The sequence below is a fragment of the Quercus lobata genome, unplaced genomic scaffold (genome assembly GCF_001633185.2).
Source record: "Quercus lobata isolate SW786 unplaced genomic scaffold, ValleyOak3.0 Primary Assembly Scq3eQI_2025, whole genome shotgun sequence".
Classification (NCBI taxonomy): Eukaryota; Viridiplantae; Streptophyta; class Magnoliopsida; order Fagales; family Fagaceae; genus Quercus; species Quercus lobata.
Window position 1 is genome coordinate 64,872 of NW_022154752.1, and position 26,119 is coordinate 90,990.

The window sequence follows — 26,119 nt, forward strand, 5'->3', positions numbered from 1 at the left end:
GTTCTATTTGGTCCATTCAATCCTCTTCGGTCCAATTTGGTCCCATTCAATCCTATTTAGTTCATTCAGTCCACTAAAATTCTATTCGGTCCAATTCGGCCCATTCGGTCTTATTCAGTCCAGTTCGGTCTAATTTGGTCCATTGAGTCTACACTGGCTCTACTTAGTCCACATTGGTCCTATTTTGACAACTTCAGTCTACTGCAATCTACTCAGTCCACATTTGCTCTCTTCGGTCCACGTTGGTCGTATTCGGTCCACTTTGATCCACGTCAGTCCTATTTGGGCCATTTAGTCCACTATGGTCTGATTCGTTTCATTTTGTACACTTTGGTTCTATTCGGTCCATTCTGTCCACTTCGGTCCTATTCAATCCACAGTACTCCTATTCGTCCAGTATGTCCACCTCCATCCTATTCGGTCCAGTGTGGTCCCATTAGGTCCATTCTATCTACTTTGGTCTTATTCAGTCCTATTAGGTCCTATTTAGTCCTTTTGTCCATTAAAGTTCTATTCGGTCCAATTTGGCCCATTCCGTCTTATACAGTCTACGTCGGTCTAATTCGGTCCACTCAGTACACATTGGCTCTATTCGTTCCACATTGGTCCTATTCGGTCCATTCTGTCCACTTCGGTCCTATTTAGTCCACATTACTCCTATTCAGTCCACATCGGTCCAGCATGTCCACCTCGGTCCAAATTCATGCCATTCGGTCCATTTTGTCCACTTGGGTCCTATTCCGTCCATTCGTTCTAATTCGGTCCACCTTGTTCCTATTGTTGATGTAACAAAAATTATACTTATTGTCACATTAAATTACTTTTATTTTGTTAATAAAATTAGTAGCTCTATAACATTTTTGTTGCAATGACTTTTGGGCCTTCAAATTTCTCCATTGGCCCATTACATTGTAGTGATACCTTGCATGGGCCTGAAGGCTAGAATAGCCCTCCAATAAATGATAGAAAAACAAAATAACAAATTATAAATTTATAATAATTCATGAATTCAACACTTTTATTTGCAACATATAAATATCGTGGTATTCACCCTGGTCCCTGTGGTTTATCAAATCTTAAACTACAGAGTTGATGGTAGCTAGAATTGTTGATTTGTTGTAAACTTTCTTTTAGTGCCTTTGCAAAACTATATATTATCCAACAATTTGTTGTAACAATAAACACTAATTTGGTGTTTGATTGGGTTGGATCATTGCGTGTTAGTGCCTCATCTTATCGTTTTCTTTGGCATATTGAACCAAAGATGCATATCTAACGTTGGTTTAAATAGGCTTATTTGTTGCATTTTTTATTAGTTAAATTATGTTTGGATTTAGGTCCAATGTTTCAATATATTGGATTCAACACAAATAAGAACAATTTTTATTTATTGAATTTAAATAAAATATTATATGTTTAATTTAAAAGAAAAAGAGACAAAATACAAATAATTTAATGATATGGAGGATGTTGCTAAATTTAAATGTTGAATAAAATAGGATAAGAAGAAAAAATAGTAAAAATTAAATGTATAGCGATAAACACTAAATTATTTTAGTTATGCTATGTAATAAAATAACATTATTTTATATACTATTTTTATAATGCAATAGGATTATATTTGACAATCAATGAGAATAAAAAAGATAACAACATAAAACTCAAAACTAAATCGTATCAAATCAAAGGAGAATTCTAAAAAATACAAAAGTTCATCAACCTAAAGTAGAGATGCGAGAAAAAAAACCAAAAACAGGAAAAAAAAAATATATATATATATATATAGAGAGAGAGAGAGAGAGAGAGAGAGAGAGAGAACATTTTGTGTGTGAAAAAATAGAAAATAAATACTACGCTTTAGCTTTTAGATATGTATAGATTAGACTCAAGGCCATAATTCATTAAAAAATAATAATCTAATAAATCTTATAGGAAAGGCTGGATAAGCAAGTCAAAGAAAGCTCTTGGTGTCATGCAACACTTAACTCCTCCATCAATGAACCTATAGAATAAGAATTTACATTTTTTAGCACCAGCAACTCCCTGTACATGTGGGATTGCTTACCCTTGTGCACTCTTAATCAACTTTATATGTCAAGCATTAAAAAAAAAAAAAATTAAAATAAAAGAATAAGTGACACATTAGATGTATTATAATTTAGTACCATCTTACAAACTACTGTATCAAACTTTTAATTAATTAATTAATTGTCCCTACATATCCAAACTTATTTTTCAAATATATATTCTTATATTAAGCACAATTTTCTTGCGAGTGTTGTACTTCAAAGTTCTGAGCATCACTAAAAGCTGAGTGTCATGCTTTGTGAGATTGTAGTTTGTGGGATCATAAGGAGTGTGCCTGCCTGCCTTAGTTGAAATTGTGTGGCACAGATCTTCCATGCCATAATTGCTCTCAATTTTGAGTTGAGAAGAGGCCAAAAAAGAGAGTCTAGGCAAATTGTCACGCATGCTTCAGAGCTAAGGCAGCATATTATTCTTTACTCTTTAGAATGTCACATAGACATTAGAATAGTCGGTGGACTGGTTGAGCACATGAGCTCGTTAAAGAAAGTAACAGGGGCCACTAGTTCACTACACAACCAAATCAGTAAGAGTGAATTTGACCCGTGGAGCTTGTAATGTGCTAACCAAAAGCTTGTAGTTTTTCGTACTTTGATAATGTGATTATTTGGACAGACCCATCTCTTGTGGGTGCTCTATACACAAAAATCCTTATGAATTTGATATTTTTCCTAATGGTTGTAGACTTCCTTTAAATATGTAACGTCACATCAATAATATTTTCGCAACAAATCTTAGGTAGCAAACTGTTGTTGATAAGTAAAAAAGTGATGTCAACGGTGAGCCTAGATTAGAATCAATTATAATCAATAACTTAGAACTTGTTGTGAAAATATTGTGGTCATAAAATTACTCTTAAAAATTAATCTTAATTCTTTTTTTTTTTCTTTTTTGAGAGAGTTTCAACTTATAGTATCCGTTCCTGATGATAATTTTTTATCACCAAACTAAGACACCAATCAGTTTTTAGTGTAGGCGAAAATTGAACCCCAGATCTCTTATTTAACCATCAGAGACTTTACCAGCTGAGCTAATTGGAACCCACATTAATCTTAATTCAAGTTCAAAGGAGAGATCTCTATCACATAAATAAAGAGTGTGGCTATTATTAAATAAAAAAAGAAAAGAAGAAGAAGGTAGATATATTTCATTGATTTGAAATATTTGTTACATAAAAAAATGACTCTCGACAAGAGGAAAGAAAAAAATATCAAATATATATTAGTTACGGCTTTTGATAGCAAAAATCTTAAATATAATAAAGTAATCAATATATCAATTTCTACGCTACAACTTCTGGGAAAGTAATTCCTAGTTAGATTTAATTATTTATATATTTTTCATAGCTCGATCATCTGTTCAAGATTTTTTCTAGCATGCTCGAGTCTATCTGTACCTTTTCACTAAGCCTAAACTGCCAATAGTTATATGGTTGGGTAATTTGCATTGATATTGATGAGTTCCATGTTATAACATAAAATTTATGACCTACCTTTTATCACTAAATTTTCTCCCAAAAAAAAAAATTGTCATTAAAAAAATAGGGTAAGTCAGATAATGAATTTTTTTTTTTTTTAAATCATGAAGTTTATTTTTAAATTTTTTCAATAGCAATACAATTTTTTTTTTTTAGGATAAGATATTAGTTTGGTTCGAAAATAGATTTTCAAGGCCAATGGGCTCCCAGCTCTCTACCCTTTGATGGGCCGAAGTGAGAGTTTACAATGGTGGAGCCTATTTTGGTTTAGAGATGTTGTTAATGGACGAATCTGCCCCTGGATCATAGTACAGGACCTGGTGATAACTAAAAGGGGTAAAAGGGTAACATTAAATTTTTCTCAATGGTAATCGATATAACGGAAATCGAGTGCCTTGTAAATTAATAGAGAGTCACGATCAATCACATTGCTTTGTTTTTATCCCTCTCCCTCTGTCTCTCTCTCTCTCGCTTCAAAGCTCAGGTATGACAAATTTCTGGCTCTCACTCTCACTCAGTCACTCTAGCCCATCAACATTTGATTTATTTTGGTTACCCAGTTGAGAGAATTTATGGGTTTTGGCATATATGTCTGCATGTAGTCATTGACCACGTTTACAAAGATATTCATGAAGTTTTTCTATACAATTCTCCTTTCAAAATTTCTGTAAAATTCTGTGTCTTTCGGTGACTCTGATTGTTAGGAGTACTTGGAATGCGGTGAGGAGAGCTCAGTTAATTGGAAGGAAGGTTGCTGGAATTTGGAAAAATGGGTTCAAATACTCTGTAAGTCATTGGATTTCTTCATTATTGTTGCGACTGGGGTCATTTTGGTTCAGTCATTTGTGTTACTTATTTGTGCTAGTTGCTCACTTCTTGGAAGATTATTGGACTTTTCTGCAATGAGATTGTGTGTGTAATGTCATTTGGGTTTGAATGGAAATGGGTGGAACACCCTTTCCAAATAATAATAAATATCAAAAAATTTAGTTAGTTGTCACGTTTCAAAACAATACTAAAAACTAGCATCTCGAGTATCTAAAGCTTGAGTTCCAAGATAAAACTCGAGTTTTTAAGTCTCGATTTGTAAGCGAAAAAATTCACGTGAAAATCGAGTTTTAAAGCTTTAAATCGAGTTTGTACGCCGCTATAATGCTTTAAAACGTCATTATAGGGCTTAAAAACGCCACTATAGGGCTCACAGAACCTGATATGGGGTGATCATACTTATAAATTTTTTGCAGAAAAACGCCGCTATAGGGTTTTAAAACGTCACTATATGGCTTAAAAACGCCACTATAGGGCTCCCTGAACCTAGTATGGGTTGATCACATTTATAAAAAAAAATTTGCGAGAAAACGCCGCTATAGGGCTTTAAAACGTCACTATAGGACTTAAAAACGCCACTATAGGGGAGTTTTTTTTTTTGCATGGAACTCGAGTCTTAAAGACTCGAGATCTATGTGGCATTTTCAGTCCAAATCGTCCAGCCAAACACTCGCAAAGCGAGTCTTGGAGACTCAGGTTTTAATATTGATCTCGAGTTTCTAAAACTCGAGATGCTATTTTTCTTAGAACTTTGAAACGTTTCCTAACTTACTACATAGTTGCCCCTCACACTGCTAGTCTGCCCATTCCCCCGAAATGGGTGCTACTACCACATGAGTATGGGTGCTAAATCCATACTCACGACCCAAACCCACAACAAAACCTCTTTATCTAGCCACAAGTTGTTAAAGCCTTATACAATCTTTTAGTATTTTTATTAAGGCTAAAATCCAAAAGATAGAAGTTTCTTTGTAATGAAAAATTTCATTGTATATACTTCACTAAGAACTAACACTACATAAATTGTAGGATTCGCACAAATCAAATTATTATTGAAATAGGGCCAACAAGGCTTATGTCCGTGTTGCCTTCGACTTCCAATATTTTCTCTACTGAGAACTGCTTAGACTTCTTGGATTCATTGAACTTTTGATAGTTTTTCTGCTATTTTACTTCTTTTTTGTTTCTTTAGGGTGTTCACCACTTTTTTGCGCTTTTTAATTAAATACTATTAATTAAAAAAGGGTTTTTTTTCTTTTAGGTACTAAACAAAATATATATATATATATATATATATGAAGACACAATAAATTCAACCTAGTAAAGTAAATGCCAAACAATAGTCGCATAAAATTACAATTCAATCCAATCAACCCAATCCAAAACATTTCAGTATTCTCAAGCTGCTCTTATGCTAATTGACCACAGGTCAGGTCATTTAAGATATTCATTTGACTCATCTAGAAAGCCACAAATCTTGAATTTTATAAGAATTGAATGGTGGTCACCAACTAATTGTGCTAACCAAGGGTTAATTGAATTTTATAAGCTGCTCTTATCCAAAACTGAATTACCTTGAAAAAAGTCTTTCTCCTGGTGCAATTGAAACCGCAAAACCAAAATTAGATAGTTTGGCAGTGAAAGATTTATCCAAATGTACTATTGGTCTTGATCTGCCACAATGCATGTAACAAATAGCATTGTATGTCTCCATGGCAATTCTCACACGGTCAAGCCATGAGATCAGGCGAGGAACCCATTTGCCTTTACCATGGAGATTATCAAAAAGAGTGTTGTTGGAGATGAGCTCAAAAACCAGGATGGGAATTTCAGTTTCCAGGCAGCAACCATAGATTCTGAAAACATTCTTGTTACTGATCGATTGTTTTATTGCAACTTGATTTAAGAAGAAATCTATTGTCTTCTCAAAGGACCAAAGTCTAAGAGGGCCTTTAACTTTAATAGCAACTTGCCGATCATCTAGTTTTCCTTTGTAGACAGTTCCAATTTCAGCACCAAGTATTAGATCAGGATCATAGTTATTTTCAGCTTGTCGAATGTCCTTGGCAAAGAAAACCCCAATTGTCTCTATATCTCTACCTTGGTTGCAGGAGATTTGCTTCTCTAGTAAGATTGCTCCATTCTGGATGAAGTACTCTTCTTTGGCCTCAAATACCTGCATTGCTTTCTCCATCTTGATTCTCTTCTCTGTCAATAGAATCATTGAACAAGTGACTATCACTTCATATATTCAATCTCATATTTCTTCTATTACAAATCAAAGAGTACATAATCTTCCAAAAAAAAAAAAAAAAACATAAAGTTAGTGAAATAGTTTCTTGATGTTATTGTTAATTTGGAAGTAAAATACTTTAAGATTTTCTCACCTTTTATCATCCCCATTATGCTATTCCAGAGACTCATAACCTGTAGCAAGAGAGTATTCAGGAGAATCTTAACCTGCATCAACAACTAATAGTATAGTAAGCACATGAATCTTTTAACTAAAATTACATCTAAGATATACTAGAGCTAAGTCTTTGCTAATCATGATATATTTACATAACGATAAGCAATTGGCCTAAATCCATTTTAAGTGGATAGTTAACTCTCCATAATTCATATCATGAGTAGAGGAGAAAATTCACATTTGGAATTAAAAGGGGGAAATTTCAAGTACCTTCAGAGAAAGCCAACCTAAAATTCTTAATTGATGCTATTAGCAGTTTTGTTGCAAGTTGTACTAGAAAGCAACTTTACAATTTTGGTCATACTCTTTATGTGGTATTAGTCATAATTTGATACTTGATGACAAACCACAACACAAGCAATCCAAAGTCCAAATCCAAATCCATACTCCAGCCACAAGTTGCCTTAAGCAATCTGTTTGGGTTTTTATGAAAGCTAAATTCCAAGATAGACATTTCTTTGTAATGAAAAGTTTAATTGTATTTTGTTTAAGAACTTTTATTTGTAATCGTTCGGTGTAATTAACAATGAAGACAAAAGTATCTTGTTCACTCAAATTCATTGTACACATTTAATAGTTTTGGTTAAACAAACTTATGATCAATTGAGTGAATATAAGAAAAAATTTAGAAGTTTGGACAGAACTCAACATTTAGTTCAAATAGACCATAAAATAAAGACAAATGACAACTATAAGTACTTTAAGTTCTTTAAATTTCCCCTGATATCCTTCAGCCAGCACTTAATCCATGCCTGAATTGAGTAGGCTGAATGAAATCAGTTCTAATGGACAGATCAAACCAAGCAAAAAAAAGTCTTTTAACAGTTCCAAACATATAAAACCTCCTTGCATACTTTAACATAAAGCAAATCATTTTATATGGAAATGACAAGAAGGAAATATATAGAAGAATTAGAATTCTAGTTTATTCATTTTGAACTACCTGTGAATGTGTCATGCCTTTACTAATGAGCTTGTACTTAAGGACTTCTAAATAAGGACAACCCAGAAGCCTAATTCTGAATGGAAGAAAAGAAAATGGGATAGAACAACAAATCGATATACCTTTGACCATAAAAGCTTCCCGTTTCAAAGTTTACTTGCTTTCCAAAACATGATTTCTACTGCTTTTCAAACACCAACAATGTGCTTTGTCTTGCCATTCATTTTTTTGTACATTGAAATGAAGGAACCAAAACAATACAGGAAGAAAAGAGTATAAGATTCAGAGTTCACTGCCTGTTATCCAAGCTAATGTTCATAAATAACTTACAGGCAAGGGTTGCTAGGGATCCAGACTCTGCCAAGACATCCATCTACCTGTCAAACCCAAACATTTGTAAAACTATTGAATATCCTTCACCACAGCCTCTCTATTGGCCAACTCTGCCACCTGATTGTAAATTCTAAGAATACTAACAGAGAGAAATCTCAAAGCTAGAAGATGCTATGTAATAGCCAATAGGGAACATCCTAAAAGCTGCAATATATATTTTTGCCGTTTAGTTGATATGTGCCATTCTCATGATCTCCATTTCCCATTTCTGATTTTTCCTCTCATTTTTTTTTTTAAATCAATTTATTAAATACAAAGACATTCACATTTTATTAAAGGAAGGCTGTCATTTCAACCATCCCAATAGTTTGAAGTTAGAGAACGGATGGTATGTCAAGGAGGCTTTCCTGGAGCTTCTAGATCAATAATAGATTCTTTTGATTAAAAATTAAAATTTTGTTTATTTATTTATTTATTTTTATGTTATTTACGATGCTCTTTTGATATTATAGCAATAGGGATCACTTCTAGGTGTGATGCCTATCAATTTATATGTGAATATCATTCATTTTACAATTCTATGAAAAGGTACAAAGTCACTTTGCTTGGTGTTAGGACTTAGGAGGTTCAAAGGTAAATGCAATATCTACATAGAGCTTTTGTTCATGTATAATATGTATTTGACTTGCATGCATGCACATACAATTAAAGGAATTCATTCTTGAAATTTTGTGAGTGTCATGTTTATTTTGTGAATATCCACAAAAGGATTAAAAAGGAAGAAAAAGCTCAGCTGAAACAACCAGCCATGGACATGCACCTTCTCTATTTTTTCAAAAAAAGCTTGGATCCCCTGCATTTCCTTCTCCTACCCTTGCAGCTTAACTCCAACAGGATTGGTTGCCAATTGGGACACTCTCTAAAGGTCTACACTTGATTATCTTGCTGCTGTCAATGGTTTTCTTTGTTTTTTGAATTGTTAGTTACCCTGCACATTAAAATCAAACTTTTACAATACAAGATCACATTAGTGGCAAAGAAAAGCTCTTTACTCATGGTTGTCTTGTGAGAGTGGTTCTACACCACCTTTGTACTCTCCATATTTGTTAGTGAAAATTTCTTCTTGTCGCCAACCGTGGATGTAGGCCAAAGGCTGAACCACATAAATTCTTGGTGATCTCTCTTGTATGTGGTTGTTTATTTTTCTTTCCTTTTTATTTTATTTTTTTTCTCACTCATAATATTTAGTTGTGAGATTAGCCAATCTAGAACAGCCAATCTATGGTCAGCCTAGCCAACTCAGTGTTGGGTTGATTCTGGTATTACACTTGGGTCATTTAGATCAACTAGGAAAATAGCTGATGGTGATGATATGATCAATGCAGATTTCACGGATAGTGAGCAACTCTTAGAACTTCAATTTTGACCATGCATACTTGCATACTTGTATAATTTCTGTGTTAGTTTGTACAGGCTATGTTAGTTTATGATTTTGCAAAGTATGATGAGTATACTTTCAAATGTGATTTAGAGACGGGTAGTTGTTAATGGCATAAAACTTGGCAGAAGGTTTAGTCTCTTCTATTGCTAGTTTTATTTTTTATTTTTATTTTTTTATAATTTTGCTGAATAATACGAATTTATCAAGAGGAAGACCTAGGGACTATCCCATCTACCTTTTCCATCGGTAAAAGAAAGGTAGGATTAGAGGAGATGGGAATAGCATTGGTAATTCAGTGTTGCTTTGGCTTCAGGGCAAAGAGGATTACCTTTTACATCAATCCCAGTCCATGCACGAATGATGTTACCTAAATGGTTTCGGAAGAGTGTAGCAAGGTATACATTGTTTGGTCTCACAGCAACATCGGATTTTAAGGTCTAGCGGATTCGTCTTTCAAATATTTCACAGGGTTTGTATTTGTAAAATTTGGCCTATAGTATATAGCTTTCAAAAAAATGTTAATTAAAGTGTAATATCTTGTAGGACCCCATTACACCTCGTGTTTCCTATAGTGTACTATTCTATGGCTGAAGTAATGTTTGCAATGGAACATTACAAATTGGGTAAAACAGCCCTCCAATTAAAGTTGTTTCTTTATAAAAGATTTGCCAAATAAGATCAACTTGTCACCTTCTCAGTTTTTATTAGCTCAAGATTTCTATGTAAGTAGAAGCCTGTGAAACCAATGGTACCGAGGGAGCTGTCATCTGCTGGTGGCTATTGTTGTTTATGCTATATCTCAAGCATTTGTAGAGAAAGAACGTTGGAGACAATTCATTATGGATTATATTATAATCAAGTTTTATCTTCATTCTCATTCTTCCATAAACAATTCAAATGTTCTACAATTGGTGTTTTCCTTCAATCTTATTAAGGATTTTTTTTTTTTTTTAAATCATAGGACAAAAACATAACGATAACAGATAGATGGTCATTATAAATTTTCAAGAAAGGGAATAAAACCTCTTAAACTTTAAGGGAAAGAATTGAAAATAGATTATATTTCAAGATTGAAAATAATTTTTTTTTGCCAAAATATTATTCAAGAGTTTAAATCATCTCGGTTCATATTATTTTCATGTCTAGAATTTTATACAAGTAAGAAAAACTAATTTTTTTAAAAAAATTATATTTTGTATCTAATTGTTCAATTGAAACTCTTACCTTTTTGAAGCAATTAAGTAAGGTGAGAGCCATAGAGGAAGCCGTTGCCTAAGCATAGCTAGCCCCTAGTCTTTCATGCATAACAACACCACAAAAACAAGTGAGACAGAGAATGAGAGAGAGATCATGGGAGATGAGAGAGTTTTTGGGTTTTATTATTTTTATTTTTTTTTATATATAAATATAAAATATTAAAATTTATATATAATTAGCCACTGTTTGGTGCGGTCCAGTCCATTATGGGACCAAGACCGAAAACCTATATGTGTATATGGTATAAAAGGGCAACAACTAAAGAACATACGATGCTATAATAAAAGTGTGATATTTAGTAATGCACGTGGGACCTATAAACAACGCCATGTTCTTTCACTTGGTACGCATTCTATGCTTCAAAGAAATTGACAGCATTTCTTGTTAAATTTTACTCATCTTTTCAGCAACCAAACTATTGAATATTGCTTTAGAATTCTACTTTGAAGGGTTCATATTATAAACTGTTATTATTATTATTTTTTTTTAAATACACGTTCAATTGTGTTCTGTTGACAAAGACAATTATGTGAAGGACTACTGAGTTTTAATGTCATCGATGTCATTAGCTTTCTTGGGGAGCAGATGTGACTAAATTACACTCCAATTTAGATCAGTTCTCACTCAGGGGCCCAAATTTTGGACATGGTCTACCATTGTTGGAAAGAATGATATGACTGGGACAATAATTTTCAACTAAGCCTGTGGTTCACTGCAGAAGGGGCCCAAGGCCCAAGAAAGTCAGTCTCCTCCTTCACTGCAGCATTATTTTCTACCTCTCCTCTCACTCTTTCAGCGTTCCTTTGGCCACTAAGAAATAATGGCTGAAGCAATCCTATTTGGTCTTGCACAGAAAATGATTGAAACTATCTAATTATTACGAGTTCAATATTTTCTGCGATCTTATTTGCTTCAATTCATCCTTTTCGTTTGCTTGGAGATTTATGGTAAGGAAAAGACAATGAATGTATCACTTTATCCATTTGTTTCTCGCCTCACCTAAATAGTGAAAAAGGAATGCATTCATTCATTTAATAATATCTCAAGGCTTATATAAGATTAACCACAACAAATAAGAGATAACCACTTGGCCTGTGTTGCCTTTTCTAAAATTTAAATTATAAAAAAATCTACTTGAGCTGAAATTTGATCTTTTTTCTCTTGTAATTAACCCTGTACAACATATTTTATTTCCACAATGTATACTAGTATATAACTCCATGCAAACGCATAGATGCATTTAAAACTAAACCAAATTTTTATTATAAAAATATAAATAATTAGTCAAATTATTTTTTTTTAAAGCATGTAACACATGCATTCATGCATACATATAGACACATTTAAAATTAAACACAATTTTTATCATAAAATAAAGATAATTAGTCAAATTATTTTTTTAAAGTAAACGTAATTATTCACATATTAAAATTCTTACCTAAATTTAATACTACTTATGATCTTTTTTTTTTTTTTTTTCTAATTTTTAATAAAATAGAACGTGTGGTGATTTTTGTTATGTGATGATTTTTATTTTATTTATTTTTTGAGAAACATGTGGTGATTTTTATTGAGTATATGTGATTTTTTTTTAATAGTTTATTAATATTAGATTCTTAGTATTATGCACTTATTAACTCACTTGACACAAAGATTAAAAAACTTAAGTAGACACATGGCACAATCTTAAGTAAATAATTATGGTGTAGTACCCACATAAATTTAGACTCATGGTGCAAAATTGGATTATAATTTCAAATTCTAATTCAATTTTCTCTAAACTTTACCTATTAATATATATATATATATATAGATGACTTATAAATTTGAATTTTTTTTAGTTATATGATTATGTTTTTTATGGTTTATTATAATGGACACCTCGTTTTCTACACTAAATTAACTAATTTGGCAAAAAAATTTAAAAATTTAGATTAAATGAGACACATGATGCAAAATTAAACTTTAATTGAAATTTAATTTTTACACTAAATTAACTTATTTGGCACAAAATTCTAAAATTTAAATTAGATGAGACATGGAGCAAAATTAAACTCTAATTGAATTCCAATTTGAAATTTAAGGTCCGTTTGGATACCGTTTATTTTGCTGAAAACTGAAAACTAAAAACACTGTAGCAAAATAATTTTTAAATATGTAAATAGTGTTGTGACCTGTGGAATTCATTTTTAATGAAAGTTTTGTTGAAAAAAGAGGTTTGTGGTTCCTGTGAATAGTACATGGGACCCACTGAACAGTGTATAATCACGTGAAACCTAACTTCTAAAAAAAAAACAAAAAACGTGAAACGTAAAAACGCAGAGATGTGGACGTGTATCCAAACAGATACTTAATTGTATTTTCTCTTTACTTTACCTATTATTATAGATATGATATATAGATTTGGTAGATATGTAGAAAATTGAAATGATAGAGAGTAAATTTGATCTTTTCTCTCTTGTAATTAACCCTGTACTTATTATTAGATGGAAAAATGAAGAAGTAAAGGGATATTTTCATAATTTTCTTTTCAAGTGGAGGAATAATTTTGTAATTTTCTTCTAAGATATAATTTTTCTTAAAAGACAAAAATAGGTTAGCTAAAATTTTGTAACTTTCTTCTAAGATAAAATTATTGTACCATTTTTATCAGTTCTCAGAGGCCCAACTTTTGGACATGATCTACCATTAGAAAGGATGTTATTAATTGTACAATAATTTTCCAGCTATTGGACAAAATTTCCAACTAAGTCTGTGACCCACTCATTTTCTTTCAGTGCAGAAGGGCTTAAGGCCCAACATTCATCACTGTGCTTCGTGGTGCTTGGTAATGTAGCATGAGTAAGTCTAGTGCAACAAATATTACCACAATTTTGTTACGTGGCAACTTGTAAATAGTGAAATTATGGATCCATAATTTTATTTTTACCACTCACGAATTGCTACGTAGCAAAGTTGTAATAAAGTTGTGAAAAAGTTTGTGTTTTAGTCTTTCATGTTTAATTATGTTTTCATATGAAGCTTGTTATTTATTTTTGTTAGTAATCTAACTTCCAAATAAGTTGTTTCCATCATATCATGTCACTGATATAATGCTAAGTATCATTAGATTACTAGCAAAAATGAACAACAATAGTAACATAAAAACAAAATCAAACTAGAAGTTTTGAAATGAGACATAAAGGGATAAAATGAAAATAATCTTAAACTTTAAGGGCCAAATATGTTTTTTAGTCAAAGAAAATTTATTAGAATAACAAAATTAATTCATCCTAAAGGTAGATTAAAAACAAAAGTAATTCACCCAAAAGGTTGATTAGAAACAAAATTAAGAAAAAAAATTGAAAGTGATATAAACTAATCAATTAATCAATCAATATCAATATATATGTAAAAGCAGAGACCTCATGTGGAAAAATATGAGGTTCTGCCAAGTGGCACATTATATGACATCCTTTTTCATTTAAACTTCCACCTTATCTAAATTTAGCATTTATGTCAATCTATTAAGTAATGGCAAATGCATTTATTTCAATGTATTAATAAAATTCAAAAATTTGTATACATTTATAACTTTACATGCTTTGAATTGATACGGATAGAATTAAAAAGTCATGGAAAATGTAGGAATAAAATTCAAAGAATTTGTATACATTTAAAACTTTACATGCTTTAAATTGATACGGATGGATCTAAAAAGTCATGGGAAAGGTAGGAATCAAAAAAAAATTTCAATTTTCTGCATAAGACTAACTTTAATGCAAAATTGTAAGAGTTGAATTCAATGAATTGGACAAATATTATTTGTCTCCACATCAATCAATCAATATATATAAAAACAGAGACCTCATGTGGGAAAGCACAACGTTCTGCTAAGTGGCACATTGTATGACATCCTTCTCATTTAGGCTTCCACCTCATCTAAATTTAGCATTTATGTCAAACTATTAAGTAATGACAAATGCATTTATTTCAGTGTATGAATAAAATTTAAAGAATTTGTATACATATATAACTTTACATGCTTTGAACTGATACGGATGGATTTAAAAAGTCATGAAAAATGTAGGAATAAAATTCAAAGAATTTGTATACATTAATAATTTTACATGCTTTGAATTGATACGGATGGATCTAAAAAGTCATGGGAAATGTAGGAATAAAAAAAACTTTTCAATTTTCTGCATAAGACTAACTTCAATGTAGAATTGCAAGAGTCGAATTCAATGAATTGGGCAAATATTATTTGTCTCCACATTTGTCCAGTATAAATCTCCATTTCCATTGGACTTAAAAATTAAACTTCCATAATTTTCTCACAATATCTTTGTTTTTCTTTCTGAGAGGTATGTTAATTTTCAAAATATTACGTTTGTCTTAAATATTTTGTTTAGATTTTATGTATACCGTTTTACTTATGTAGCATTGTAATTTATTTAGGCTTAGTTTTTCATATTATGTGCCGATTTATATTTTTGGTTTTCTGTATGATGCGTATACCTGGTAAGGATCTATTTTTAGCTACTTTTAGTTCAATTAAAATTTTGGAGGATAAATTGTGATATTATTGCATCACTATGACATTATTTTTTCTATTGTAGTCTCATGAAATTCTAGAAGTTTTTACAGCTAATTGATATATAAAACATAAATAATACAAGAAAGACACCTAGGAACCAACATGTTTGTAGGTGACAATTTCACTATGATCTGGTGACATTTCTTGGTTGCATAAATTAGAGGAATTTCCCCCCCAATGTATTTAGTTTGAATTTAGTTTTAGTAGAAAGCCTCATAGATTAAGTGTGACTAACAATAATAGTATTCATGAAATCAATCGGTCATAAATAATTTCTTACAAAATTTATCAAAATGCATCGTGCATCATGCGGGATATCAGCTAGTTATTGCTAATAGGAGAGTCAAAATCAATTTTTTTTCTTCATTGCTACAGATGCAAAAACCATTTCAACACACTCAAAGCTAGGCTATATAATTGTATGGAACATGCAGTCTTTATTCTCTCTCATGAGTCATGATTGATTTATGACCTTATCCATTCATTCTCTCCCTACCTAATTAGTGGAAAAGAAATAAATTTATTCATTTCATGATATCTCAAGGCTTTTATAAGCTTACATATAACCTTTGTTTTACCTCAAGAAAGAAAAAGATAAGCACTTGGCATGTTCCATTTAATTTAATTTTTTTTTTATATATAAAAAAAAAAAAAAAAAAAAAAGCCACTTGGCTTGAATTTTTATATTTTTATTAGTCCGTCTAGTGGAGATGAAAAAAAATGGAAGAATAGAAAATATTGAGATGATAGAAAATATCTATGTCCCCTTTGTATATGTACTAAAGACGATGGGGAAAAAATGATAAAGAATAAATCACTATTATATCCTTATTATTATGTGAAACAAATTAAACAATGGAAAAGTGGACGAATAATTTTATAAGTTTCTTCTCAAACCCATTTCCCTTTGTAAGGTTGAATTTAATCAACCATTTTATTGGCTTTATTCCATGCCAAATTTGCTTGTATTTCAGCATTTAGTAACCCTGTATTTAGGTGGGCTTGTTGTAAGGGTAGTGAGTGAGATAGAGTGAAGTTTGCTCAAGAGTGTGCAAGAAAACAGAGACTCGCGGCTTGGCCTCGCAGGTGACTCGCGGCTGCAAACCGCCAGACGCAGCACACGTGCCAAGCATGCCGGAAGGTGAACAGTCATGCTAGCTGGAGTACTACAGGACAAAACAGGACAACTGGCCATATGGTTATCTCGCGACTGGATCTCATGACTCAGTCAAGTCGCGAGGTCAAGCCGCGAGCGACCCCTATTTTGTAAAACCTGACGTTTCACATTCCTCTCTCACTCCAGTATAAATACTCCTTTTACCCACAAATGTAAGAGAGCTTCCAGAGAGAATTTTAAGAGAGAAACCCTAAAGAAAAACAAGATTGATTCACCAACAATCTATACATTAGAGTCTCTTCAAATTCCTCAACTCTCTTCCTCTCCATTGTCAAATCCTTGAGAGGTATTTTACCAAACCTTGTTCTCACCATATTCATCACTGTGAATGGGCTGTTTGGATTTCTGGGAAGCAGTTAGGAAGGAACCAATCTACATTGGTTGATGCTATGGTCTAGTAGCGGAATCTGGGAAGCTAGAAAAGAAAAAGGTTCGGCGCAACCTCGTTGGAGCAAGAAGCTTGGAGGGCTTAGGTGCACTGGGTAGATTAGGCTTGGAGGGTCTTTTGTTGTCCATGTATCCCAACTATATTTTCTAGTGGATTGATTACCGCTTGGAGGGTGGCGAAGAGGTTTTACGCCGAGGGCTTCGGTTTCCTCTTCGATAACACATCGCGTGTTGTCTTTGTGTTTGCATCTTCCTTCCCTTTTATCTTTGCCTTATTTTCTGATGTGGATGTCTTTTATAATTGGCTTAGATTGATTTCCAATTCTGTTTATAGCTTATGTTAATTTTCCGCACACTAGTTGTTTGACATAATGCTTGAATTGGTTTAGTTGTAATTTGGGGGTCTAAACGTTCAAGGGTTTTTACACATATTTGAACTTTCACCCTTCCATTTTCTTCTCAAATTTGGAGGAAAAAAAATGATGGGTTACATAAAATTCATTTACCCTATTTTGATTCCCCTCTCTTTTGACCCACAACCACACAATGAAAAATCATATTTTCCTCTCCCTTTTTTTCCTTCCCCTTTTTTAATTCTTTCTCTTCTATTATGTTCTACTAGCATGTAACCTATGCATACCCATTGATGCATTTAAAAATAAAAACAATTTTCAATCATAAAAATATACATAATTGATTGAATCATTAGAAAAATAAATGTATTTGGATGCATATTAAAATTCTTGCCTAAGTTTAATACTATTTATGATAATTTTTATTCCAATTTTTAATAAGATAGAAAGTGTGATGATTTTTGCTTAGTAAATATATGATTATTTGTTTAATTTTTATTTTCATTTTTATGTTTCATTAATATTGAACTCTTAGTATATATTTTGCATTCATTAACTCACTTGACACAAAGATTAAATAAATTTAGTGGACACATGGCACAAAATTAGCTCACAAGTGAATACTAATTTAGTATCTAATCAAATTTTTCTCAACTTTGGCTTTAAATATATATATATATATATATATTAGATACACACATGAATTTACTCTTCTTTTTGTTTATTGAGTTTTTGATGGTTTATTTATTTTAGACCCTTTGTTTTTTGCACAATATTAACTCACTTAAAACAAAAACTAAAAAATAAATAGAACACATGACGCAAAATTAGACAATAATTAAAATTTAATTAAGAATCTAATAGAAATTTCTCTTTGTTTTGGTTTTAATTATATATATATATATAGATATTTTTTTGGATTATGGTTCCTCTATTGTTTGTATAATATATAAACACAAAAAATTATCAAAAGTTAATAGTTGCATTTGCGAAAATTTACAAGTGCATAAAAAAAAATTAAGTATATAATTAATTGATATACTTCGGCTGAGAGGCATGACCCTGCGCAACCAATCCAATATCCAACACTACTTTTTTCTATGAAATAATTTTTCTTTTTCTTTTTTTTCTTTTTTTTTTTTTTTTTTAAGACAGAAAATTGGTTAGCTAAAAATTACAGTACCGTGCGTTTATACTTTAAAGTGCAGTTCTCACACAGAGGCCCAACTTTTGGACACGGTCTACCATTATAATGATGGTATGACTGGCACAATAATTTTGCTGCTACTGGACAAAATTTCCAACTAAGCCTCTGTCCCACTTGTTTTCTTTTGGTTGCTTTTTCTCTGCAAGATTGTGCCAAGAAAATGACCATAGAAACCGAATGATATCGATGACATTCGTCCACATAAAACTCGGTCTTCCTTCATTGCAGCATTACTTTTACACACACTTCATCACTTCTAGCCAGCATTCATCTCTCTCTTTAAGCGTTCCTTTCAGCTACTACCAACAAATGGCCGAAGCAATCCTCTTTGGTCTTGCACTGAAAATGATTGAAAATCTGGGCTCTCAAACTTTCCAAGAGTTTGGATCACTCTGGGGTGTCGAAGGTGAGCTTGAAAAACTCAAGGACACTATTTCCACAATCCAAGCTGTACTTTAGGATGCAGCGGAGCAGCAAAGTCATAACCATCAAGTCAAGCACTGGCTCGAAAAGCTCAACGATGCAGTTTATGACGCAGATGACCTGTTGAGTGAGGTCTCAACTGAAGCTACAAGGCGAAGCATGGTGAGTAAGAATAAAGTTGCAAAAGAGGTACGCACTTGCTTTTCATGTTCAAACCCAATTGCTTTTCGTTATAAGATGAGTCGTAAAATAAAGGCGCGCAATGTGGCAAAAACTAAATGCGATAGCAGAAAACAGGAAAAGCTTTCACCTGAAAGAGTTCCATGTAGAGACAAATGATATGAGTAGGAAGAGGGAGACTCACTCTTTTGTTCCGGGAGAAGATGTTATTGGGAGGGATGAGGACAAAAAGGCTATCATAGACCTATTATTTGACTCTAATGTAGAAGAGAATGTTTCGGTCATTCCCATTGTGGGGATCGGGAGCTTAGGGAAGACTACACTTGCTCAATATGTGTACAATGATGAGCAAGTTCAAAAATACTTTGAGTTAAAAATGTGGGCATGCATCTCTGATGTCTTTGATTTAAAAATAATTATTGAAAAAATAGTAGCATCTACTTCTGGTAATGCACCAGTTGGAAACCTTATAATAGATCAGTTGCAAAGTCAACTTCGTGAAAAAATTGATAAAAAGAAATACTTACTTGTATTAGATGATATATGGAATGAAGATCCTGAAAACTGGCGTGCATTGGAAAGTCTTTTAATGGGTGGTTCCAAAGGTAGTAAGATTATAATAACTAGTCGTCTTAGATTGGTTGCAGAGATTACATGCACAGTTTCACCATATTTTCTCAAAGGTCTGTGCGAAGAACAATCTTGGGTTTTATTTAGGCAAGTGGCATTTAAAAAAGGGCAAGAGGCCAACAATCCTAAACTAGTGAAAATTGGAAGGGAGATTGTACACATGTGTCAAGGGGTTCCACTTGCTGTAAAGTCCATAGGAAATATGTTATACTTCAAGGAAAAAGAGTTTGAATGGTCATTCGTGAAGAATAATATAGAAGCAAATATAACTCAAGGGAATGGAATTTTACCAATTTTAAAGTTGAGCTATGATCATCTCCCATCACATTTGAAGAGTTGTTTCACTTATTGCTCTTTATTTCCTAAAGATTATGAGATGGATAAAGAAACAGTGATACAACTATGGATAGCACAAGGGTTTGTCCAATTATCAAACAAAAACCAACAATTAGAGGATATTGGTGATGAGTATTTCAAGGATTTACTTTGGAGGTCCTTCTTTGAAGAAGTAGAGAATTACAAAGGCTTAAGGTACAAGATGCATGATTTAATTCATGATCTTGCAGAAGCTGTTGCAGGCCAGGAGTGTAGGCTTGTTATTTTTGATGGCAATAATATTAATGAAAAAAATCGTCATGTATCATGTCCATCTTATATTGACTCATCTTTTAGGGAAACTTTAAGCTTGTTGGTTAAAGCGGTCAAGGTACGTACATTTCTTCTTACATATGATAATCATGTATCTGGTGCCTTAGAGGAGTCAATGTTGAATACAATTATTTTGAGTTTCAAGAGCTTGCGTGCATTAGATTTACATGCATTGATGATTACTTCAATACCAAATTCTATAGGGAAGTTAATACATCTAAAGTATCTTGATGTTTCTTTTAATATGGATATTGAAACTCTCCCTGACTCAATTACTACATTGTTGAATTTGCAAGTACTAAAACTTTATGATTGTAAAGGTCTTAAAGAATTACCCAAAAAGTTTAGAGAATTGGTTAGCCTCAAACATCTTTATAATGATGGTTGTTATAATTTGAGTCATATGCCTCGTGGATTAGGGCAAATGACTTCACTTCAAACATTACAATTATTCATTGTGAGCATCTCCTCCCGGACTGGTGGATTAGGTGAATTGAAGGACCTAAAAAACTTGCGAGAAACATTAGAGATCACATGTTTGGAACGGTTGGAAGAATCTAACTCAAAATCCATTGTTGTGAATTTAAGAGAGAAGCAACATCTTGAAAAGTTTATACTAAAATGGTATCATGAAGGCCAAGTAGAAAATAATGAAGATGAGAAGTTATTAGAAGACCTCCAGCCGCACCAAAATCTTAAATATTTGGAAGTGTATCAGTACAAGATTGTGAAATTTTCAAGTTGGGTCTCTTCTCTGGTAAATCTTGTTAATTTAAGCATAGAGAATTGTAAAAGATGCAGATATCTGCCACCATTGTCTCATCTCCCCTCTTTAAAATCTCTAATGCTTGATACGATGAATTTAGAGTACATATCCGATAATGATATGAGTAAAGAGGTGCCTGCTTCATCCACAACACTATCAACAGCGTTCTTCCCATCTTTAAAGTCATTCACAATAGAAGAATGTCCTAATTTGAAGGGATGGTGGGGGAGAACACCAGATCATCAACAAGATCAGTCTCACCACTCACTACCTTTATTTCCTCTTCTTTCTCGTTTGCAGATTAGTAATTGCCCTAAAATGACTTCCATGCCCCTGTTTCCCAATCTCGAAGAACGGCTATTTTTATCGAATGTCAGTTTGAGGCCTTTGCAAGAGACAATGTCAATGAATTTTTCAGTTCCCTCTTCCTCCTCCTCATTATCCTCTTCTTCTCCTCTCTCCAAATTAAATAAGATGACTTTAGTTTCTATAGAAGATATAGAGTCTCTTCCGGCTAAGTGGGCACTATATTCTCTCAAGGAACTACACATTCGGAATTGCCCTAGACTAACATCTATGTCTGGAGCGGTGCATTATCTCACCTCCCTCTGTTCGCTATCAGTTGGCAATTGCGAGGAGTTCGATCCATTAAGAGACATGCATGATGATGGCATGGAATGGCGATGCCTCATTTGCCTCTGTGATTTATATATTAGTGGCATTCCGAAACTGAAGTCTCTCCCTGTGGGTCTTCAATGTATTTCCACCCTAAAAAAGCTCACCATTTCAAACTGTCCCAATTTAATGACTTTGCTGGAGCTCACCTCACTTGAATATCTTCATATTAAAAGATGCGAGCCTAATCTGACATCACCTCTTGAGATTAGTTGTCTCACTTCTTTACGGTCGCTGGATATTGGAGACTTTCCCAATTTGATTACTTTTCCCGAATCAATTGGGAATCCAATCTCATTTGAAACGCTTTCCATTTGGGGATGTCCCAATCTCACAACACTACCTGATGATGGTTTTCTCAAGTCTTTACAAAAACTGGAAATTCGGAATTGTCGTCAGTTAGCGGAAAAATACAAAAATAAAATCGATAAGGATTTCCCTAATTTGGAAATCGATTGGGGGTATTGAGACCACAGCAGCAAACGACTCTACTTCGTCTTCTGCAACGGCCACTCCCCTCTTTCACTTGGTACGCATTCTATGCTATCAAAAGAAACTGAGCTTTTTACAATTATATTCTCTATGCTACGTTGATTTCCATATATTTAGTTAGAATCTGTCACTTTTTCGAATTCTATTCTTTATAGAGACAATATTATATATATTCAGCCCTGGTATAATTGAATTGGTATTTGTTATTTTGTTAGCTTTAACACTTTATTATTACTACCTATTTTTATCAACAAACAACAATATCCAGTGTGGTTTTTGGGTTCTTACATTATGTCTGGTTTTTGTTCACTATACAATGATAACATAGTTTGGACTTGCAGAAGTGTTGTTATAGATTTTAATTTATGCACAATATTTAGATACAAAGATAGGATCAGTAAAATAAAAATCTAGAGTTAACCAATTGAATTCTCACATGAAATGGATAGTCTCTTTTTGCAAACCAAACTGACATAAAACATAATATTAGAAACTTTGTTTTATATTCATTTCCTCACTATTTTGGAATAATTCCAGGCAGAAATTGCTGGGGAATGGTCTAAGACTACTCGCATCCAAAATTGAATGTATTTCAGAAGGATATACTATAGGTCCATACATCTCCTTTAAATTCAGCTTTCTTTGTTAATAAATTATCCAAATTCCTCTTGTTTTCCTTCAATTAGAAGTATAAGTTGTGTGCAGAATGTGGAAAAGCGGGGAATATAAAAACAGACCAGAGTTTGTGATCTCCAAAGGGAGTCAATACTGCAATTATGTAAGACTTATGAAAAAAATCAGTGGTAAATCTTTTTTTTTCCTTTCATTTATACTTTTATTTTTGCATGTTCTCAAACTTATATCGGGCAGTTTGGCACGGATAAAGATCACAACAAGGTGTTAACAGAAGAGTTGTTCCTTTTCAAGAATGGCTTCATTATGCACACAGCTGATTTCTTAGTGAAGCTATTGAAAATTTTCAAACCTAAACAGGTAATTATTTCAACTCACTATATTTATTTCTTTATTAAAACAGGTTGGCCATGATTCTCAGTTTGTGGCTCTAGTTTCTGTAACTCACTTTACTCTGTATCCATATGAATAATAAAATGAGTAATAAAAATCAAGTTGTTCTCTACAATCTAACTATAAATTTTTATTTAGTTTTATCTCATTATATTGTTAGGAAGATGCTTCATAACACTGATATTATTAAGAAAAGAAAAATCTTGAGATCTGGTCAGTTGATCAAAGGGATTTAACACCACTACTTTCTTAAATTCAGGCATCTCCTTACTAAATTCACTTTGAATTTACCAAATACTGGCTCTCTTCATTCTTCCTTTTAATTTCAGGTTTAGTGAATTCATCAGTTATTGAATTCTGAATGTGGGAGCTTCGAATTTGGAAACACAGTTTTTTGTGAATTTACTGCAACTACAAGAAAATAAACTGGTGTAAATCTCCCTCTTATCTTTATATATCTTATTTCAAAGATTAGGTTTTGCAAGATGGTAGAAATTGTATTATTTTCCCCTCTTTTCCTTTTTTTTAAAGTTAATTCTCAAACTTATTTTTGATAGGTTGAATTGGATGAAGACTGTAGCTTGGTATTAGCAACAATATTTCCACCTATCTTCAGTTAAAGTTCAATTTCAGGGTGGCTGGCTCTTGGACTTTTCAGCAACCCTCTGTGAAACCTAAGCTTATTGAAAACTTTTTTTTTTTTTAAATAATTTATTTATCTTAGTGTAGTTGTTTCAATAACAAAATAAACTCATTATCATTTTCTTTTCTGTTTTTTGCGTATCAAATTGTAACTCTTTCACCTATATATATAACAGTACTATAAAGCATCCATTTGAACTTAGTTACAAGAACTATCATGGGAAATATTTTATAGGGATTAAGTATCTAGCAAATAACGATTATCTGAAGAATTTGAATCTTCTGTGGAAATACGATGATGGGATGTATCGCTTGGATTCTTTCAGAATTTGAGAAGCTGATGTAGGTATGGAATTCAGTTAGACTTGTCTATAATTAAATGTTACATTTGATTAGAATCAAATTTGAAGAATCTTGAGTTGTGATCAAATGCATGAATATTTATATATACAGAATAGGTAATGAACCTTTCTTCTATTACAATTTTACTATGCAATTCTTGAGGTTGGAGATGGAGTGTCTAGGATATTTTCTACTTTGGGTGACACTCATCCAAGAAGCAATGGTTTTGACAAGGTTGGAACAGGAGAAACTGGTAGATCTTTAGTTTATATTCTTTGTTTTCTGATTTATTGTTAGTTGTTACTAAATTACACCCTTACATTCTATAATTTTTAATAGAAAATAGATGATTGGCTTGCAGAAAACTGTAAGAAAGATGAAGGCACAGATCTTCTGAAAGACAAGCAAGCATTTACCATGATGATGTAGTCATCTCTGACTTAGACTGATATTAGGTATGTGGCTATTTCTATGCCTTCTTTAAGTTGATCTCTTTATTTGCCATGATCATATAGAACAACCATTTGCTTTTCTAGTTTACCTTTCATTGCTACTGCTGTTGTGGATGGCCCAAAACACATTGACACCACACTGATAGGGGTCGAATTTGCAGAACTGTGTTCAGATTTGCTGGACAGGTATGCTTACTGACAATCGTTACTCGCATATGAAATATCAATGAATGTTTGATTTCCATCACTTCAGTGAATTAATGCTGCAATCTACTTTTTCATAGGCTTTTATCACCTGTTGAAACTACCTTGAGAGATACAAAGCTCTCCTTCAAAGATATAGATGAAGTAATCTCATTGATGGTTCAACTCGCATCCCAGCCGTTTAGGAGCATGAGGAAATGACTAGAAAAGAGCCAAATGTGACTGTAAATCCTCATGAAGTTGTTGCTCTTGGGGCTATAGTTCAGGTTTGTCTTGTTCTTCTTCTTTTTTCCTCTTTATTTATGGAAGAAAACGTAAAGCTCTCTATTTCTGATATCATCTACTGTTGTAGTTATTAGAATTTGCACTAATTGTTGAGACAGTTGAGGCATCATTATTTAATTTATTGACTTTCATTTCAGGGCTAGTGTTTTAGCTGGAGAAGTTAGTGACATTGTGCTCTTGGATGTCACTTATTACTTTCATAGAGTTCTCTATTTTTGATATTGTCCACTGTAGTACTTATTAGAACTTGCATTAATTGTTGAGATAGTTGAGGCATCAATATTTTATTTTGTGACTTTCATTTCAGGACTTGGAATTTTTGGTGGTGTGATGACAGATTATCTGAAGGAACCCAACCTTACCAATTTCCAAATCAGGGTTGTTTTCTTTTCCACTGCAGTAGATGAATATAAACCAATATCAAGGTGAGAGAGTTTGTGAGGGACAACAAATCTCTTGGAATCTTTTGCTTAGATGGCATCCCACATGTGCCACATGGGGTTCCTCAAATTGTGGTGAAATTTGGTATTGATGCTGATGAAATCCTTTCGGTTACTGTAGTTGACAAGGGAATTGGAAATAAGCAGGATATCACTATAACTGGTGCTAGCACCTTGTAAAGTGATAAGGTATGTTTTGAAAAAACTGTTGTTATGAAGAGTGTTTGGTATTTGTTCAAATTAAAATTTTTGTTTAATATGGGGCTTGAATGATCCTGAAATCCAACCTATAGCTTAGTCGAATATAATTATCTAACCATCTGAGAAATAACTGAATATATATAACAAATGCAACTATAGAACTAGAAGAGATTGCA

General features: G+C 32.7%; 3 protein-coding genes and 1 long non-coding RNA gene across 4 annotated transcripts; 3 read left to right on the forward strand and 1 right to left on the reverse strand.

Annotated features, from left to right (window-relative positions):
• Positions 1-5,960: 5,960 nt before the first annotated feature.
• LOC115973231 (wall-associated receptor kinase-like 8) lies at positions 5,961-6,584 on the reverse strand. Its single transcript, XM_031093487.1, has one exon. The coding sequence runs from the start codon at positions 6,582-6,584 to the stop codon at positions 5,961-5,963; it is 624 nt and encodes a 207-aa protein (XP_030949347.1).
• Positions 6,585-19,222: 12,638 nt separating this feature from the next.
• LOC115973232 (putative disease resistance protein RGA3) lies at positions 19,223-21,254 on the forward strand. Its single transcript, XM_031093488.1, has 2 exons — positions 19,223-21,145; positions 21,201-21,254. The coding sequence occupies exons 1-2, from the start codon at positions 19,223-19,225 to the stop codon at positions 21,252-21,254; spliced, it is 1,977 nt and encodes a 658-aa protein (XP_030949348.1).
• On the forward strand, positions 21,122-23,920 carry LOC115973234 (putative disease resistance protein RGA3). The gene is made up of 5 exons (XM_031093489.1): positions 21,122-22,388; positions 22,889-22,962; positions 23,057-23,129; positions 23,222-23,344; positions 23,707-23,920. The coding sequence occupies exon 1, from the start codon at positions 21,263-21,265 to the stop codon at positions 22,325-22,327; it is 1,065 nt and encodes a 354-aa protein (XP_030949349.1). The 5' UTR covers positions 21,122-21,262; the 3' UTR covers positions 22,328-22,388; positions 22,889-22,962; positions 23,057-23,129; positions 23,222-23,344; positions 23,707-23,920.
• Positions 23,921-24,155: 235 nt separating this feature from the next.
• Positions 24,156-26,055, forward strand: LOC115973236. The gene is made up of 4 exons (XR_004087662.1): positions 24,156-24,816; positions 24,898-24,999; positions 25,098-25,283; positions 25,610-26,055. It is a non-coding gene; the product is annotated as an uncharacterized LOC115973236 (long non-coding RNA).
• The last annotated feature ends 64 nt before the right edge of the window (positions 26,056-26,119 follow it).

Bases quoted from the DNA above. Each gene is read 5' to 3' on its own strand.
- LOC115973231 (XM_031093487.1), bottom strand. From the start codon at position 6,584: ATGGAGAAAGCAATGCAGGTATTTGAGGCCAAAGAAGAGTACTTCATC.
- LOC115973234 (XM_031093489.1), top strand. From the start codon at position 21,263: ATGCTTGATACGATGAATTTAGAGTACATATCCGATAATGATATGAGT.
- LOC115973232 (XM_031093488.1), top strand. From the start codon at position 19,223: ATGTGGCAAAAACTAAATGCGATAGCAGAAAACAGGAAAAGCTTTCAC. The intron at 21,146-21,200 runs GTGAAATTTTCA...ATTTAAGCATAG, and splicing joins AAGTGTATCAGTACAAGATT to AGAATTGTAAAAGATGCAGA.